The sequence below is a fragment of the Scatophagus argus genome, chromosome 6 (genome assembly GCF_020382885.2).
Source record: "Scatophagus argus isolate fScaArg1 chromosome 6, fScaArg1.pri, whole genome shotgun sequence".
Lineage (NCBI taxonomy): Eukaryota > Metazoa > Chordata > Actinopteri > Scatophagidae > Scatophagus > Scatophagus argus.
Window position 1 is genome coordinate 7,580,645 of NC_058498.1, and position 19,608 is coordinate 7,600,252.

A 19,608-nucleotide genomic window follows, 5' to 3' on the forward strand; every position below is an offset into this window, starting at 1 on the left:
CTGTCAGCGCTGTTTATGCACAGTCATGATTTGACAAGAAAAGGATATAAGGGAGTGGAAGGGGATGTTAGTTTGCAGAACCCCCATTTTCTTACCTGCGCAGACAAGCAATGCTGTACTTATCTTTTCACATTGACATTAAAGCAAAAGCAAGGTTGAAATAAGATTTATCTCATTGTGATGTCAGCTCGATTTCATTGTTTTATAGTTGGTTAATATGAGAGATACATGTGGTGTTCAAATGCTTGAATGCAATATAAATATAGTTACAAGGGAAATCTCCTCATTCACTCTTTATTTTTTATTCTTTCTATGGAAATACCTGCAATATGATGAAGCAATCCTGTTGGCAAGAAGCTGGCTGATTACTTATACAAACACCGATAAGGTGCGTTCCAGTCACCAACAGCCCAGCAGCAAACCCCTGAAATTCTTGTCAACACGGGTCCATGACGTTGTCCAGAATTTTCATCCCGCAGCTCCAAAACCGAGCAGGACTGGCTGTGTTTGTTTGTGTTTCTGCTCCAGCCCTGCTTCCCGTAGCTCTGTGGTGTCAACCCGCCCACCGCCCTCCCATCAGACCCAGGGAACACAGCCCTGCTGCCACAGCACACGGGCACCCCAGCGACTGAGGTTTCCTCTTGGACTGACTTAAGTGTTTGCTGTTTCCCACATTGTTGGAATTCAACACCAGCCTGTTTACTGGTCCCCATGTGGCTTCAGTTTCTCTCTCTCTCTCTCCCTCCTTCCCTTTTCTTTTTATCTTTCTCTTTTTTCTCTTTCCACGACACACCTTCTTTACATGGCATACATACTCAGTGTTCATGCGAAGTAATGAGGCAGTACACAGCCAAACAACTAACTGAAGCAAACATATTTTTGCCTATGTTCCAGTTTTTATGATCCAATGTCAATCTTAGGTGGAAATTTGTAACGAAGTGCATGCACATAATGTGTCCATAATGTGACTATGGGTCAATATACTAAAGCTATTCATTAAAGAAACATTAATGCATGCAAATGTGTGACTATACTTTTAAATTAGTCTGAGTTTCAGTGAAATAGAGCTGAACATGTTACTTTAAACCATAAATAATCTATAGGAGTGTTTGTTTTGGTTTTGTTTTGTTTTTTTGTTTTTTGTTTGACATTGTGAGGTACTCTATGGGCATCAGGGACATCATTTTCATAAGCTTTATTTTGCAGCTGACAATGAATCATACAATGAATCAAAGGAAATAATATACATCTCAAGGAAAATGTTAACAAGATGATGAGCCGCATGCAAAATGAGAATCTCTTCTTTATCTGCTTTGTGCTGTTGTTTTTTTTTTTTGTTGTTGTTGTGGTTGTTGTTGTTTTTTGTTTTTTTCACTTCCTTCGCTCGGTACAGCCAGATGGCAAAGCTCCAGCTCTGCAGTCCTCTTCATACACTCATCATATTTGATGGGCATCCTGCTGCTGAGTTTCAAGGAGGCCATGTGTTTACGAAATGACACTTGTGACAAAAGAAAACTTCTATTTAGCAAGCTGATTCTTGGGTTGGGTGCACGGGGGCAGCAGCACGTGTACACTTGTGAATGTGCGTGTGAGACAGTGTGTGTGGTGGAGAACAAAGAATGTGGGAATGTATATATTGCAGTTACACAGGAGCAAGACTGTGGGAGAAAGGTTGTGTGTAGTGTGTGTGTGTGTGTGTGTGTGTGCGCTCGTACCAGTAACATCCACACCGTCTCTGTTTCACACTCATGTCGGATGCCTGTTGTCTTTTAATCACATCTTGTCCCTCTCTGTGAGTTTTTTTCTTTTCTTACTTATGTTACAATACACTTTATTACGATGTTTGTGCATTTACCATTCCAATACAGAAATTTTTTTTCACATTGATATCATAAATAGCATACATTGTGAGATCTCCTCCGTTGATGGATTCAAACACGTAGGACAAACTTTTGCGTTTTTTTTTTGGTTTTTTTTGGAAAAAAAAAAAGAAAAATCATCTGTTGTTACATTTGCAACTGAAACAGGTTTTATGTTGGTTGCTTATTTGTTCTCAATATGCTATCGTCTTATCCTAATATTGTCTTTGTCTTCAATGGTGAGGAATTCCCATCAAAGTTTTCCCCTTCTGTTAATACTTTAGGGAATTTTCAAACGTCGGGATGTATGGCTGTAATGCCCCAAGATTTGTTCTCCCTGAAAGAAATGATAGAGTAAGAATATATTAACTACAGAGCAACCTGGCTTTACGGGGTCTGCATTTATCTTACTTCATTTTAGGTTTACCAATATGTAATGCATAAATATATACTATATATATATGTATATAGATATATATATATCAATATATGCTTTGCAGCATTCCTTTGATTTAAATTTTAAAGCCACGTTCATGCATTAAAAAGCAATTTCATATTTTTGACTGCAGGGTTTAGATGCAAATCCATGGGGCATTACGTTAAAAACCATAAACATCATAAAATAGGAAATAGAAAAGCAAAAATGGAAGCAAAAATGAGGACGTTTAGCTGGTCATTAATAACTGAATGCTTTCTCATTTGTTGATGTGATAAACGAAAACTGTATTCAAGATAAAACACAAAAAATGGCAAGTGTAATGAAAAATAAAACCCATTTAAAGCAAAGTATTTTTATTCACACAAATTTAATAAGATATATAACAACCGTTTGGTCCATAAATATTTAAGGGGAAATAGTTTCTATACACCATCTTTGTCAAGAAACAAGGAAACATGGACAATCTTGATAGAACACTTACTGTACTCAACTATTAACACGAAGATCAATATATAAGGTTCTTGGATTACCCAACTATATCTGAAAGAGTGCACAAATGCTTTCTATGACATCGCTGCCCCCTTTTTAACAGGATACACCATAAAAAGATCTTCGAAAATAAGATGCAAAACAGTACAAAACTAGTGAGGCGTCAAAAGGATGTGAATCAGTTAACAAAGAACACATATATCCTGAATTTCACAAACTTTCTCCCAAGTTATAGCATAAGGCACATAGTAGAACTGAGTTAGGCATCTACTTCATTAAGTAGACTTAGAGTACCACTTTGTCCTACAATAGAACAAATTGTGACGCTCACAATGAAATGTATTGACTCCATTGAAGATCTGCTCTGTCTGTCTTTCTTTTCTCTCTATCTTTCAGCCAGAAGAAACATGTTTTGGTCTGTTCAGTGGCAAGTGTCATTAAACAAAGTATAAATATGGCCAAAAAGGAGAACACATGGACAATGAATTCCCACTGGCTGCCTCTTACGACTCCACCTATCTGAGGTCATTTGAATGTTCATGTCAGCTCTACAAATCTGGTCTGCAACGTCGCAACCGCTTAATGTCTCACCCCTGCTCCTTTTTCCCTTTTAAAATCACATCGTTACCCTGAGCAACATGATAAAAACAATAATGCACTTTTCACTGGGCAGTATATTGTCACTGTGCAATTGAGTTTAGTCGTGGATCTATGGATACGTTTCCCAGGATTCATCCATTTGACTACGGTTTATCTACGAGGCCAACAAATCCGAGAAAGTGCTCCGTTATGAAAACAATCGACTCCAACAGTGTCCATAACTGTTCTCCAATGAGAATTTTTCCCGTTGATTTCTAATCATTGCATGACTGCATTACGTGTTGAACAGTTACCACTGCACAGATTGTAAGATTTGCTTCTTTCGCTTCATCACAGTAGATTTGTGAATCAAGACAAAATGTATGTGGTTTCAGGATCTAACTACCATACAAGCTGCAACGCTTAGGTGCTTCTAATGCAATTTAGATGTTTTACATGTAGCTCTGTGAGATATCTCAACGTCTGATTCCATCCAACTCAGTCTTAGAGACCGAAACATTCGGAAATAATTAAAGCCTGTTTTCTGGAGTTATCCATATACAGAACATTCTACAAGTTTATTTCTCAGATGATTCCAAAACAGAAGTAAATAAAAAAAAAAAATCTTTAAATCGGGTAGTGCGAACACAGTGCATACATGTACAGGTTTCAGTGGGCAAAATATTTTTGTTATTTTAAAATTTACCAATTAAGCATAAATTAGGAAGGGCTTAATTTATCATAATTCAAGACAAATGTACAAATAAAGTCAAATCAAGTCAAAGAATCTAGTTTTCCAGACGAGCCTCAAGTTTAGTTATTTTTTCCAATGAACTGTGGGATCCGTGACAATTTTCTAATGCCTTCGGGTTCAGAATCAATCTCTGTATACTGTAAGTCAACTACAGACACGGTTGCCATGCGGTTTCAGATGCTACACATTAAAATGATTTCCTTGTGTTTTAATGTGGTCGCTGCTGTTCTTGAGCTCTTGTTGTTCTTGTTTGTGTACACAGTACAGCACTTTCTGTTCCAAGGAGCTGTCTCTGGTAGATTTAAAGGTGTCACTTAAAAAAATAAAATGTAAATTGAGGAAAGCAAATAAAAGAAAATTTAAAAAAAAACAAACAAACAACAAAACAAATAAATCAGATAAGAAAAAAAAAGCAAAACGTCAGTCTTCTAGAGATAGCTTGTTAGAAAAGGTTTGTCAAGGTAGTTTGCGAAGGACTCCCCGAATCATGGCTGTCCAAACTAGAGGTGACGGAGGTCACTACAGTGATAGAGGGGTTTGTCAGGTCTGTTAGTGTGGCCGCGCTGGAGGGGGGGGTCAGGGCCCCACTGTCAGACGAGGGTGGAGGGAGTGAGGTGCCATCAGCCTTATCAACACCTCCATTCTCCTGTCGCAAAACGTTCCTTCTGAATTTGGCTCTCGCGTTTTGGAACCAAACCTGCAAACCAATCCCAGTGTGGCTTTTACTTTTTTGTTTTTAGGATTAATTTTTAAAAAGAAAGTATCAAATCATTTGGACAGTAGTTAACATACCAAGTTATCACAGCTGTAACCGTATCAAGTTGCCCTTACCTTATGTATATCAATCTTTATAATTCTCATACATTATTTGTAGCTTATGGGGCAGATAATAATTAACCAGTTAGCTCCTGAACACTGAATATAAGAATGTGGATTTTCAAAGCAAAATCCAAACAATAATCCTGTCTTTTAAAGGTTTTCTTCTCTGAGAGTTGAATTACACCCTTTTCTGGTCCACAGGTAAAAAGAAGACGTGCACTCTCATTATTAATAATCAGCTACAGTTTTACAATTAAGTTTCTACGCTTAAGAAGACCTTTGTCTTTCTTTCCAAAAATAACATTTAAGAATCTGCAAAATTTCAGATTAAAAACCCCTGGATGTACATCTAATGACTAAATGGACCAAACAAACAAAATCAAAGAGATGACAGTGATGATATTGGTGTGAAATGAGAGGGACGTGGAGGAGGAGTGGGGTGCACACACAGGTGTGAGGTGATCAGATCAGTAAGGAGAATGGCTCTCTGCTTACCTGTAGAACTCTCTTAGTGAGGCCTGTTTTCTGGGCCAGCTGCTTTAAGTCCTTGGCATCCGGGTTGTGGTTGATGGCAAAGTAGGATTTCATTGTCCGCAGCTGATGGTGTTTAAAGGAGGTCCGCATCCGTTTGGTCTTCTGTGTCGGAGGGTAGGCCTGCTGGTCCCGGTCCAGGTGATCGGTGTCGTTCTCGTTGCAGCCTGAGAGGGCAGAGAGCAGAGCATGGGGGTGGTGGCTCAGAGTCCGAAAGCACGTTCAAGCTCTGCCTTTTCTAAAAAATCTTTTACGTCTCAGTTCATTTTTACTGCACTGAACCATCAATTTTCTGGAGCAACTGGTCAGAAAGCAGATCACTCGGCTACACTGCCGGACTAATAAAGGTTTATTCTTATCTTATCCCATCTATCAAGATGAGATAACCTCATTCAAGTGAGGAATCTATTTAAATCGAATTATTTTTATTCATCACTTTTGAAAAGTTAAATCGAGTTTAACACTCAGTATTCAGTTGCATATTGTGCTACACGGTCCGGTTTCGCAGGCAAAGAAAAGACGCAATTAAGAGCATCAGTTTAAAGCCATCACATATGGACTTGACTGGAAAAGCTCCAAGAATTCCACTGACTTGCTGTGTTAACAGATCTGTCATATGTCATCGTGATAAATAATGAAAATTTGGTGTGTTTGTGACATAAAGTTACACACAAACATGGGACAGTTAAGAAACTGAACTGACTAAACTGAAATTGATTTAACCTCTAAACACACTGTGATATACTGCAAGTGATTAGTGTATTTCTAATATAATCTGCGTTAGTAGATTTAAAAAAAAACAAAACAAAAGCTACATGATGTATTTTCACCATAACATTGGCAACGAGCCAAATTATTTCTGCTTGTGTTCACAGAGACTAACAGGCCTAATGGGCCTCATTTGTCAGTAGTTTAGTGCCGCATGTGCAAAATGGTGAAACGCAAAACAAAACGTTTCCACAAATTTAACTGCATGTTTGGCCAAACTGCTGCTGAAACCTTTAGCGCTGCATTACTGAAAATAATCTCAATTAATTCATCTTAATTAGTCTTTATTTCACCATTATATTGTATTATAAATCACAAAATAATCTAATTTATAAATTGTATAAATTAGATTCTCTTATTTAGATTCTAAATTGTTCCATTTTGTTAAATTATCACATGTTTGAGTGTTTGCTTGGAGCCATAATATACAACAAAACTAATAATCAATAATCAATTATTTTTTGATTGACTTTCCCGAGGAATCAGACATATAAAGGAGAGGAAATCTAACAGCAAAGAGCAAGCACAGGATTTCTAAACTACACAGCAGGTCGCACTGATTTTTGTGTCTCCTTGTAGCTGAAGTGCTGACCAGATGTTTTTCTCAGTGGCTGATAAAAATATCAAATGAATTAAAACAACATCTCATCCTAAGGATGCAGCGCAAAAACACTTTCTCAGAAAATAATTACAGGGTTAAATTACATATCAGGTTGAATATGGCGGGTCCATGTTTGATAAACTATTTCATGAATTATGTTTTATTTTTCAGCTTGAGACGTCTTCTTTAGACACTTTTACGCACCATTAATATGACAATCACTGACATCTCTGCTCCTCTGCTGCAGCCTTCACTGGATTGTGTTTCACTAGACATTACCCACTAGGGGTCTCTATATCCAAACAAGACCGAACTTTACAGGGTGGTTTGCAATACTCAGTAGACCCGCACCTTTCCCTGGTGAGAACTAACACGAATGTGCTCGCTAAAGCAGAAACAAAACCTCAAACAAAACCTCATCCTATTTGTCAGGGATATGATTCTCCTGATCTGCAGAGCGAGATGTTAACCTGAGCAGTCTGAAAAGGAAAGATGGCTGCGTTTGTGATATTTTAGCACAACACGAGAGGAGAGCAAAAAAAAAAAAAAAAAAAGCACTTTGGAAGAGAGAAAAAGACTAAATCGTTCACTTGCTCCCTGAGTGAATTTATGTTGGTCCTGTTTTCTATTATCGATTTATTTATTCGTGGGCGAATTTTTAAATGGTGTATAAATTCTTCAAATAATTTAAACAAATATTATGATTTTAAAAAAAGTTATGTTACTTAAGCTTTTTTTTAAAAGGCCATAAGCCTTTCTTTGAATTAGAAAATATTTTATTTCATTTTATTCTATTTAAATTTCCCAAATGAAAATGAAAATATCCCCACTGTGACCTTTACTGAGTCTGTGGTGCTTAAAGATGAGCTCACATGGACGTCACCTCACTGGATTATCTTATTTTTTACGCTTTTCTCTGCAACAATTTCCTTCTGTGTCAGTCTTTTACCTGTTGTGGCTGCGTTAAAGAGTGTGTGTTTTTTTTTGTCTTTGGCATATCCTGCTACACAAGAAACAAACAAACAAACAAACAAACTCATTGGAACAATCGGTAACTTTGTATTAAGGCATCCGTGAGAACTTTAGGATTTGTGTGATCTTCTTGGAATTGTGTTTTGTGGATAACAAAACTAAAGGCCTTTCAAGCGGAGCGCGGACTGTACAGTGTTGTGTTTGGAGCCGGTGGCCTCTCCCTGGAGCAGCAGCAGCAGCAGCAGCCTAAACCCCCCATCACCCATCACCCCCCACCTCCTCCTCCTCCTCCCTTTGCTGCTGTGTCCCTGAGAACCGTGCTGACCGCCGCACGGGAGGCCAGGGATTCCAACGTCACCTTCAATTAACGGAGAACAATTAACGCGCAGATTACCCTTATTCCTCCCTATTCACCGGGAACAAGAGGAAACTTGGCGCACAATGGCAAACTTTCTCAACCGCGCACTAATTTGCAGAAAGCGACAACAAAATGGGGACGCTGCGGGGAGGGGAGTGTCGGGCTCGGCTTATAACATTCAGCAGATCAGTCCGTGATATTAGATGGAAACTTAACAGCAGCTTAATGTTCACTGTGATTACTGTGTGTGTGTGTGTGTGTGTGTGTGTGTGTCCTCCAACCATTTTTTACATTTTTTTTAATTTTACGCGACAGTCACCAATCACATTCGTACACTTTCTATCCATTTAATTTCGACCAAAATTAGATTTAGTTATATGGTGAGGTTTGAAAATGTGATCATTCTGCGGTGCAACACACGCCACAGTTCAAAGCACGAAGAAAAAATATGAAAAGAGCCGACACGCTAAAGGAGTGTGGATGGACAGAAAGCTGCAGGCGCCGTTACGCGCAGGCCACGTTCACCTACATCTGCATCGCCTGAAGGACAGACGGATTCATATCAGACATGTGAGGCGGACCCACGGCTGTTAGAGCTGCAGCATCGAGGAGCCGTCTGGATTTAAAACGAGGAAAGTCTGGTCTGCGTAATGGGCCCTCAGTTTTATTTAAATCACATATTTATTTTATTTGTTTGTTTGTGAGTGATCTGATTGCACTTTCAGAATTTCTGAGGTCATGTTTTAATAAAGTTTAATAATAATAATAATAATAATAATAAGTCAACACTCTGGTCAGACTAATACGACGACCACGTAGATTTCAGACAAGAACACATGAGCCACAACACAGCACAAAGATTCCCAAAGCTCAGGTCCGTGGAGGATTTAACCGACGCGAGGACGAGTTTAGTGCTTAACTTCACACTGATCAGTTAGGGAGCAAGTTCGGCCGTCTTTGCTGTGGGTTTCACCGTTTCCCCTGTTTGGGCCTGTTCGTGTGATAAACTGTTAAAGGAAAAGTCTTCTCTTACACAAAAAAAACCCCAACAATAAAATAACTTCAGCGTATCTACAGAGAATTTCCACATATGTACGTGCAGGTGAGGTGTGGACGTGACGTCCCGCTCTGTCTCACCTGTGTTGTAGCTGGGTATGTCTATCCCCATGGCCGGGCTCTTCCTCTTGCGCGGCCTTCCCTTCTGAGCTGTGCCGGTGCCGTTGAAGTAGGGCAACGAGAGGCCGCCGCCCTTGGCCGCCAGCTCGGCGAAGTTGAGCTGGGGGTGGTAGTCCGGTCCCTGCACCAGCGTCTCGAAATGGAGCCGGCAGTACACCAGGCTGTCCTTCATGCCGAAGTGGTCGCCCGTGGTCAGCGTCTTGTTGCAAGTGGTGCACGTGAAGCAGCTCAGGTGGTACACGGAGTCTCGCGCCCGCATCACCATCTCCGAGGCCGAAATCCCGAGGTGGCAGCGCGCGCACCTCTGCACGGAGAACCTTCTGGAACAGATAAATCGTCAGGACTCCCCGTAACACAGAGGACAACATGTGGGGACAAACGCGAGGACAGGAGCGCCGGGCGAGTTTTGCCGAAACGTAAGCTGAAATGTGTGTGTGTGTGTGTGTGTGTCTGACACTGAGCTTTAGCACATATGGAAACATTACATTCTGAGTTAAAATACGCACATCTGGCCTGCGTCTTAGTCCCGTTTTGTTTAGGGTAAAAATATTTTGTTTGTACCGATATTTTCTCTGTTAAACTATTAAAAAGTCGGTGATTAAAACAAAACAAACTGTTGTTGAGCTCTTGGTCTTGCAGTTGGCATCAAACGCAAAAGGCTACAGGTAGACAGAGGACGTCAGCATGGCGAGACAGCTAGCAAGTTTAGCATTTAACAGCACAGCTTTTGTTTCATGGAATATTTTCCTGTTGTGGTGCCTTGCAGATAGCATTCGTGGCGTTAAAGGCCTAAATGTCTGCCAGAGCATGGGACAACATATCTGACCAGCAACGTTATTTTTTTCATTTCTTTCACTCTGCCATGTGCCAAACGCCACAAAGGTAGATTATTTTCAAGGCAACAGAAGGACCCAGTGATGCAGGCCTGTGGGTCTAAATGCAGTTTACTTTACACTCAGAGCCATCGAATAAAAGCACAATCTTACATCATTATTTACTTCCAATTAACAGCACGCAGGGCCCCTGGGAGACTCTTATGATTTTATTCAGACATGAATGAGGCCTAATTGGACCGAAAGGCTTCAACATAATTCCCGATGAACAACCACAGCTCGACGAATCAGAGCTAACAAAGTTTTGCTCAAACACTTTTCTTATTTGTTCATTTGAGAGTCTAAACGCGGTGTTAGAAACGGCTCACCGTGCGCACCGACGGTGGGTGGCCGTGCGTGTATGCGTGCGTGACACGCGAGACTGAAATTACGTGCACGGTTAACTTTCATTTTTCTTACCTGTAGTAATCCTCCTTGCAGTAGATGCTCCCATCCTTGGCAAAACACGTTAGCTCCGACTCCAGCGCTAGTTTACATTCACAGCATTTGAGACAGCGGAGGTGCCACTGTTTGTCCACGGCCAGGAGGTAGTATCTATCCGAAATCTTGCCACCACAGCCGGCACACAGAGCAGGCTTCTCCGGGCTCATGGAAGGCATAGTCTGAGTGTGAGAGAGAGGGGGAGAGGAGAGCTCACGGCGGTCAGACTTTCCTCCACAGCACCCATGACGCACAAAGAGAAACAACAGGCCTTCAGCATCTTTATGGCTATTAAATTCTACTTTTCTCTACCCATCGAAGCAGTTCTTTTTAAAATGTTAAACAAAAGCAAGCTCGTTGCGTTAATGTAAAGAAATGTGTATTTAATAACCAAATACTTTATTTTTGGTTTAATCTCTCCTAGTACACAACATATGCACAGTTTGTAACAGTTTGGAGGAGAAACATAAAATAATTTTTTTGTTTCCTGTTAAAATAAAAACTTAAATGTATAATAACAATAATAGTTTTACAATTTTTGTCAGTACGTCTTTTATGGGCCGGATGTGTAAAAAGGCTGAGCAGAAAACAAAACATTACTGCATTAACGTGCAATGTTTTGTTTCATGTCAAAAAATATTTGAATATTTTTAAACAGCTGCATGTAAAGCTGCAGCCATCTGATGTTTTTTTTTTCTTTTTTTTCAGTAATTCTTTTGTGCAAACAACTGAGCAGCTATTGCAATTTAAACTGTGGCTCGCTTTAAACTTGGCCCAGTAAGAAATTCACTATGCAACAGAAAAGGAATTTTGGATCGAGATTTAGACTAAAACGGTTTTTTCCTCCCTAACTGAACACAAAGAAGTGACTGACAAATCCTCCTCACTGGCCTCCCACTTACCTCAGCACAGCCGTACATTTCCTCGCACGTTAACGGTGCCTCAGACGTCGTTTACGCAGTGACGGAGGTTAACTTTTTAACATGAACACAAACACAGCTCGACCGGGCTCTTACCGACTCTCTCCCGTTGAGCTGCATGCCCTTAGCCAGGCGCGACTCCGTTTTCGACCTTCTCTCCATCTCCTCCATGATCCCTTGGATGTGATCCCCGGAGATCCCGTGGAAAAGCATGGCTCCCGGTCCTGGACGCAACGTGCAACTGCCTGCCTCTGTCTTGCAGCTCACAACTTCCATATACCGTACCGCAGCGCTGCGCCCCGCTCTCTCAGCGCATCCAAACTGGGCTCTGAGGCTCTGAGAGTGGCACACAAAACGACAACACAGCCCCAGATAGTCAGCTCAGCTCCTCGCCAGAGTGCAAAGGCAACTGGAAGAAAAAGGAAAAAAACAAAAATAAAAATAAAAAAAACAAACCCAAGAAACTACAGCATGGGTGGGACAGCAGGAGTGGTGATGCACCAGCGTTTTTTCCTCCTTCTCCCCGGGAATGTCTCTCCTCCAGAAAAAAATATAAATAGTCCAAATGAAGCGACAAACCGGTGTGGAAGTGGTGGTGGTGGTGGTGGTGGGGAGGGAAGAAGGAAGGGGAAGGGGGGCTACAGTGTGAACACTCGCCAAAAAAATAATGACACAAAGTTTTTGTTGTTTCTTTTTGGTGATTTCTTGCTCCCGATTTCCCAGTCAGGGCTTCCTTGGTGCTTGGAGGTCAGGTTGGGACTGCCTGGATTTGAGAGCCGCGTCCTATTTGTGAAGAGCCCGCAAAGCCTGCCCAGTCTGAATAATTTGGTAGGAGGAGTTCCCCTCTCCCTCTCTCACCCTCTCCTCTCACTGTGTCTCTCCTCCCTCCCTCCCTGCCTCCCTCCATCGCCACTGATTTCTATTCACCAACAAAGAGCTGTCATTCTTCCCTCAAAAACTCTTGATTCTGGCTGCACCAAGGACCACTATTTTATGGTACTGACATTTTCATTACTTTTATCCCCCCCCACACCCCAATTTATAGGAGAGGATGCTGCAGTGTGGTCGTGATATGCATCAACTGAAATAGACTTTGAGTAAATTGGGTGCAAATATATAAATATAAATATATATGTGTGTATTTTTTTTATTTTATTTATTTAACATGTCTTAAATAACGCGGATTTGAAGTACGATGAAAGACTTTTTTTATTAAAAGAGTCAGAAATAGGAACAACTGATTCACAGGACATTTGTTTTAAAACCTCGCAGTTGTAGCTTGTTGTTTTAATTCGTTCTTTATTAGGCTGGTTTGGTTATCCCGGAATAACTGTGTGTGTGTGTGTGTGTGTGTGTGTGTGGTATAAATGTATTGTTTAGGGCGGGGCAGTGATCAGTGATAGGCTAGAGGGCGGGGACATATTGTATTAAACAATTTGAAAGACAAGGAACTGATGAACACAAATGAATGAGATTTTTGGTTAAAAAAATAAAACGCTTCCTGCGCCTTTAAAGCCCATTTACTCAAATGAGATAATCACACCAGCTTGTTTTTCCATTTTGTTTTATTTCTGAACATATTGACGCTCAATAGATGAAAGACTTAATTTAAGGAGGCGATGAAGTGAATTGTTTTTTTCATATAAATATATCTCTAAAATGTAGCTCCACGCTGAATATGTGGCAACTGGTTTCAGCGCAGGATCAGGGTTTTCTTTCCATTTGAAACGGGGATAACTCACAGCCGGTCATTCATCAGGTCCCTTGTCTTTTCTCTGTCTCCTGTTTACCTGCAGGAGATTTGATCTGATGATGGATGGAAACTGGATCATAAACACATTTCATCTTAAAGGCGAATGCAACGAAATGACATCCAGCTGGTGGTCACCACAGAGAAACCACCACCAGTCAGGCTCTGTTTTCACAGATTCCCGTGTTATGTTAGTCCCAATATATTCTTGACTTAATGCGACTGTGGAGCTATAAAGATCCGTGTCAGCTTTAAAGGGTGTGAAAACTCTGTCACGCAAATAAAAAAAAATAAATAATAAGAAAAAAAGATTTAAGTAAGAAAAAAAGGCAGACATGGCTGGCTTTGCTGTCCAGTGCACGGGCCAAATATGGTGACAACAAACCAAAATGAGGCAGCTCAAGGTCTGTATTTTGACTAACACAGCACAGGCCTTTACGGCTGAGATCCGGGTAACGAGCTATGGGCTCTGCAAGGTCGACCACTGCACGTTTCTCCATAAAACAATGGATGCTGGCCGAAAGAGGGACTTGGATTTGGTCCCATTAATAGATTTACTGATGCTCAGAGGGGGGGGGGGGGGGGGGGGGGGGGGGGGGTTGCAGGTGTGGATGCTTCATCTCAAGACGTGTTACATTATCATGTGCAGCCCCCACCACCACCACCACCACCACCAACCTCCTCCTCCTCTCGCTCCCTCCTCCCTCCTCCCTCCCTGCACACCAACACCAACACCACCATGAAGTTGTGTTGACTTTAATTGGAGGCCCCTTGATAACAGCGCTATTAAGACAAGGCTTGAACCCTCCTGGACGGACTGGACCTGCAGCTGTTCTGAGAAGCATAACGTTAATTTGCGCTCTGTCAGTGTCTCAGCACCAGCCACAGAGCGGTGCAAAGAGGACTCAAAAAGGACACACGGATTTTCATTTCACCTGGACAAAGACACCCTGAGAGGAGCGATCAGCCCGACTCTGCGTGATATTTAATCTGGCTGTTGTGGGTTTTTTCTCTCTCTCTTTCTCTCGAACTCCCTTCAGCTTCCCGTCCGATATTTTTTTGTTGTTGTTGTTAAAAAAGGCGACTTCTGACTTAAACAAAAACGGCACTTATTCACGCAGTAAAATTGAACCAGCGTATGCAGATCTATCATGTCATTAATGTCGATAAAGGATACTGTTTTGACCCGTTGCCTCCAGCAGTGACATTTCATTTGACTGAAGAGACTTTAACAATGTGTCAGTGAACAGCGAGGAGCTCAGGGGATAATGTCTTTTGTGTTGTCGTTTTGTTTTGTTTCCTCTCCATCTAATTAGGATATTACCTGCAACTAAAAATCTGTTAATGTCCCGTTTGTTTTGTTTCATTTATTTCAATTCATTATGTGTGGGAGAAACTCTGCAGGGATAAACCAAAGAAAATTCACCAAATGTATAAAATCTAAAAATCTAAAAAGAGGTGACAATATTTAAATAACAGTCCTCTTTAGTTTCCTAAATGTGTTACATTAATAAAGCAATCCAGCTATGCAGGTTGCCCGTCATATTTCATTATTGCCTTTAAATCTGAACGATTCTGGATCATTTTTCGTTTACCTTCTGAGAATGTTTTCCTAATTTAAGATTAGCGATTTTTTTTTGTTTTTTTGACTAATTTAAGGCTCATAAAAAACGCAGAATATCCGCTGCTTGTTCATTCACTGCGCTGAGCTCCGTTTCAAACCTTTTGGCGCTTTTTTAAAAATTAAATAAAAACAGTGTTAACAACCGTGTTTAAAATGGCGTGCAAGTCCAGGTTGGCTCAGTGGGCCACCGAGTCATAAAAATAAAGAAAATAAAATGTCAGCCTCCAATGCAAACAAAATTAAACTTCTTAGCCTGCATTTTAAGAAAAGCGTCAAATACTTCTATTTCCTCTGCACCGTTTTTAATTCCACACTGCATCGCATTAACCTCTATATTTACACAAGTAAGATTGTCATGGCACAAAATAATTATAAAATGTTTACAGCGTTTCCTAAATAAGAATATAGATAAAGAGAATTGTGATGGGTTTACTTTCCTCCACATCCCCTGTTTATCCCGGAGAATCAGCCATGCCTTTATCACGCCTCAGAACTGCCGCGCATTGCTTCATGCCCTCTCCTCTGTCTTTTTCTGTTAAAAAGCCAACCCTGTGTTATCATTTCCCCAAGAAGACGTATAGAAAAGGTCTTACCTGAGGCTGTAGTTTGTGTGAGATGCCCGTGCAGCGTGCAGGCTGAGGAGCTGCGGACTGCGCGCAGTGAGGACGCAGAGGAGACGCTGCCGGTAGATGGGGGGCTGTTCCTCGTTTCTGAGCTTACACTTCCAGTTCGAGCGTCAATTAAAACACAAGACATTTAAATATTCCTCTCCCGTATGCAGACAGCCCTTAACACAGCACACACACGCACGCAAGCACGCACGCACGCCACCACCACCACCCCCCCAACACACCGCGCGCGCGCATGCAACGCACAGAAAACGGGAAGCCACGAGCCAATGGCCTACTCAGCATGTAGGTTATAATGTGTGATGTAGTCATAAATTAAAAGCGGGATAAACTACATAATATGGAGAAGGTGATCGCCAAAATGGGAGCAGCTATCATCAGATTTAGGAATATTTCAGTAAAATCAGATATTTTTTTTTCCTTCTCTCCTCTTTAGACGCCACGTTGCTGCTTTTGGCTTCACGTATGATTTCAGATCTTAAAGTTTCACTCAAAAAAGACGAGTAAACCGTTCAAGTTGTAGAAGGGTTCAGACTCATGGACCTGCAATTAAAATCACAAAATGTTCAGACACTTTGCACACAAACACACGTGATGTGATGCTGCATGAGGTTCAAGTCAAATGAATGCGGTTCCAGCTGCAGTTTCACTGATGTGAGAGCAGAGGCTTGTGTGAAGAGTCACACAAACTGGATCAGTCAGTCAGAAACACAAAGAGGATGAAAAAGCACTGGATTGAAAATAATTTTCAAAATAAAATTGCTAAATCTTTTCTGAATTTTGTGCATTATAATCACGTGGCAATCAGTGGCAATCAAATTGCTTATAATGTAGATTTTTCAATTTCATTTTGATAATATATTTCATGTTTGATAATAATTCAAAGGCAATTCTTACCAGCAAGCCAAACCTCTGGTCTATTTTTCTTTTTTTTTTAAATTTATTTTTCTTTTACTGGTTATATTGATTTAATCCTTTAAAAATGGCAACAATATTAAAATAATTTCATCCATTGGGGTCACCTTTTGTTTGGCCTGTACTGAAGTCTGTCCATCTGTTTCACCTGCACGAAAGAGCAGATAAACTTCATATAAATTCAGTGCAGTGTTGACTGTGTTTGGCCAGGAAGCATTGAGCACATACTTGGCCTCATGTTGCAACATCTAATGAATAAAGAAATTTTGTTGCTGAAAAATTTACCACTAGTTAATAATGTCAAGTTTTTAATAAATATTAATATTGTTTACACTTTGGAGAAGGTTTGTTTGTGCCTGGACTCTAATGAGACTCTGTTTTCTCAATTTGTGGTTCTTAAACAAATATTCATCATCGCATTATATCAATATTCCTTGTCTCGTTTGTGTTGGTTTAATTTCCTCGCACGCTATTGGATTATTATTCACCTGACAGGCTAAATAATATGACTGCGAGGTACTAAATAATAATAAGCCTGATAACAGACTATAAAACAATTTATAGTTCATAATGCCTCCGTTTGAATCTAATATTTAATGTTAACATAACAAAGACGGGTCATCCAGAAGACACAGGATGTACTAAACCTACTCACTCCGGCCAATTGCAGAACAGTACACTGAGATGGATTTCAATTGACACCAAGAGAGGGGAATATTGTGTGAGCGAGCACTGGGGATGAGAGCAAAGGGTGACAATTAATTACACCTCTGTACTGCTTGCATAAATGATCATGTGCCATACTGCTAACAGTCATTTTGCTTTGCTCCTTCCGCCTGGGCTGACATCACAATGTATCTCATCAATAATGCAACGGCACTGAGATCCATTTCACTGTTTACCCCAACGCATACCGTGCACACAGCGTTCTCCGAGCGTGATACCCAGACAGGCTCTGCGGTGTGTGTGCTCGGTTCAGCAGTGAAGCCACAGATGCAGCATCAACCCAGGATGCCTGCATGCCTGCCTGCCTGCCTGCCTGCCTGTCTGCCTGCCTACCTGTCTGTCTGCCTGCCTGCCTGGCTCGTAGGACACGGCGGTTAGATTACCACACACCCAGGGTTCATCTGGAGTTATCATTTCTGGGTCACCTCAAGTGACACTCAGCCTCACTGAGGGAGCTCTCAGTCAAAGCGTGGCCAGGAAAAGGAGCGGAGGAGAGGTCGAGGCAAGGAGTCGAAAGAGGAGGCAAAGGAAGAGGAGAGCAGTGAGGAGGTGGGAAGGCTCTCCTAGGATCCACTGTGGTGCAGGGGAAGCACGGGCTAAACACTGACAGAATGAAGGAGAGGACTGGGAAGGGAAGGGAGGGGAGGGGGGGAGTGAAGCACTGTAAAGCTGGATCCCAGTCACATGTACCCCAGTCACATGAGCCAGGGTGGGTGGGTGGGTGGATGAGAGGACGGTGAGACATCCTGGAAATATTTACAAACACACAGTGGACACGGCTTCATAATTATTGGAGAAAAGTAAACATCAAAATACATAAGCATGGGCAAAACATGAACAAAGCACTGTTCTTTTTATTGCTGCTGCCTGGAATTAAAATGTCTAAGAGTGATTTAGCAAAATAATGATAGACAAGAATAAGCCTAAAAATAGATTTTTGAGGCGTCTCAATCCTCATGTATGCTGTTTTTCATTTCCATCCTTATTTTCTCTCTCCAGGTCTTTCTCCCTCACTTTTTCCCCTCTCCTCCTCCAACTCCCCGCTTCTTCCACTTTCTCTTTTCTGCCTCTTCCAAGCAACGCTCCCCCTCCCTTCACCCCCATCCCCCCACTACCTCTCACCACCCCCACCTCCCCATCCCTTCCCTCCCTCCACCCCCTCCTTCGATCTCCTCCCTGCTCTGCTCTGCTGGAGCTCAAATCACAACCCCGGTCCCTGGCAGATGGAGGATAGGAGAGAGAAGCTCTTAACTAGCCAGCCTGAGCCTCTGCTCTCTGCACACCAACTGCTGCCTGCCTCCCCTCCCTGCCTCCAGAACGGCTCCGACAACACACTGCCACCTCCACCCACCTCCCCCCAGCCCCCTCCATCTCCTCTGGGGAGGGAGTATCCTCCTGGGGAATGGTGTGCATATTAGTCCATATCTGGCCACACTAGAAAGGACATGGAAACATAATAGATGGATGTTCTTTATCGCTATATAACCTTACGGGGGCAAAAGCGACTTTTTGGAGAAGACAAGCTGGTTTAAGTGATGCTTGTATGTGGCGTGATATTCACACGCGCTCTTTCTTCCTACTTCAACCACTCGGTGAAGACAGAAGAGAATACAATAAACATGTTAGAGGTTAGAAAGCGTAAAAGCAAAGCAATTACATGACTGTCTTTTAAGTTTAGACAAGAAATCACACATATTGCTGCATAGATGTAAAACCAAGAGGGAAATAAACAGGCCAGAGTTCTCCTTGGGCACTTAGGTGCCTATGACTGCCCCTGACTCTCCTTTTATCTGGGCTCATCTGGCGGCTACGACTTGCCCTGGCATGAGCCTGACCACCAGTTGCGGTCTGAGGGAGAAACTGCTCCTCTGTGCTATTTGCAGCCCTGTCTGTCTAAAGGAATCTGGTGCCCTGACTGTCACTCAGTGGCCATGTGTGTTTTTTATCACTAATTCTACCACAGGGATCGGGTTGTCCATATGACCACTGTGGAGGCTTCTGCCCCGAGGCGAACTGACATTGTCTGTGTAGAGCGACCAGACGTTGATGTAGGGGCTGCTCAAATGCTGCTTGAATATCAAGATACACGTGCACGCGTCTGCATGTGCACGCACACACAAACACGTATAAAGCAGTGCCTGGCCAATTGCTGAGACTGATGTTCCTTTCAGCCATCATACGGCTGACACTCAAGTTGTTTTTTTGTTTTTTTTTTTTTCTCCCCGCCAACCCTATGTCAGTTCCTGGCTGGTCTGGCCAGCAGTGATGAAGACACTGTAACTGAGTGTGGTTGGGTCCATTGGCCGCAGGGCTGCTGTGCTTGTTTGAGATGGAGATGGGGAGGGGTGGGGTGGTGGTAGGGGGTGGTGGTGGTGGAGGGGTGGGT

General features: G+C 41.9%; 1 protein-coding gene and 1 long non-coding RNA gene across 5 annotated transcripts; one reads left to right on the forward strand and one right to left on the reverse strand.

The window, feature by feature from the left end:
- Positions 1–1,180: 1,180 nt before the first annotated feature.
- Positions 1,181–15,707, reverse strand: lhx9 (LIM homeobox 9). 4 transcript variants are annotated; one of them, XM_046392425.1, is made up of 6 exons: positions 15,546–15,707; positions 11,675–11,987; positions 10,638–10,840; positions 9,307–9,665; positions 5,435–5,637; positions 2,629–4,817 (listed from the first exon to the last, which is right to left on the reverse strand). In XM_046392425.1, the coding sequence occupies exons 2-6, from the start codon at positions 11,852–11,854 to the stop codon at positions 4,563–4,565; spliced, it is 1,200 nt and encodes a 399-aa protein (XP_046248381.1). In that variant the 5' UTR covers positions 11,855–11,987; positions 15,546–15,707; the 3' UTR covers positions 2,629–4,562. The 4 variants fall into 4 exon arrangements, with proteins under 4 accessions (XP_046248385.1, XP_046248381.1, XP_046248383.1 ...); XM_046392427.1 differs by lacking the exon at positions 15,546–15,707 and adding an exon at positions 12,035–12,362 and having other exon boundaries at positions 11,675–11,914; XM_046392429.1 differs by lacking the exons at positions 2,629–4,817; positions 15,546–15,707 and adding an exon at positions 1,181–2,196 and having other exon boundaries at positions 11,675–12,362.
- On the forward strand, positions 9,606–13,889 carry LOC124060972. Its single transcript, XR_006843659.1, has 3 exons — positions 9,606–9,761; positions 12,302–12,406; positions 13,375–13,889. It is a non-coding gene; the product is annotated as an uncharacterized LOC124060972 (long non-coding RNA).
- Positions 15,708–19,608: the final 3,901 nt, after the last annotated feature.

Coding starts and splice junctions, on each gene's coding strand:
- lhx9 (XM_046392425.1), bottom strand. CDS start 11,854: ATGGAAGTTGTGAGCTGCAAGACAGAGGCAGGCAGTTGCACGTTGCGT. Junction 10,841..11,674: donor AGCTCAACGGGAGAGAGTCG/GTAAGAGCCCGG, acceptor TCTCACACTCAG/ACTATGCCTTCCATGAGCCC. Junction 4,818..5,434: donor TCACTAAGAGAGTTCTACAG/GTAAGCAGAGAG, acceptor ATTGGTTTGCAG/GTTTGGTTCCAAAACGCGAG.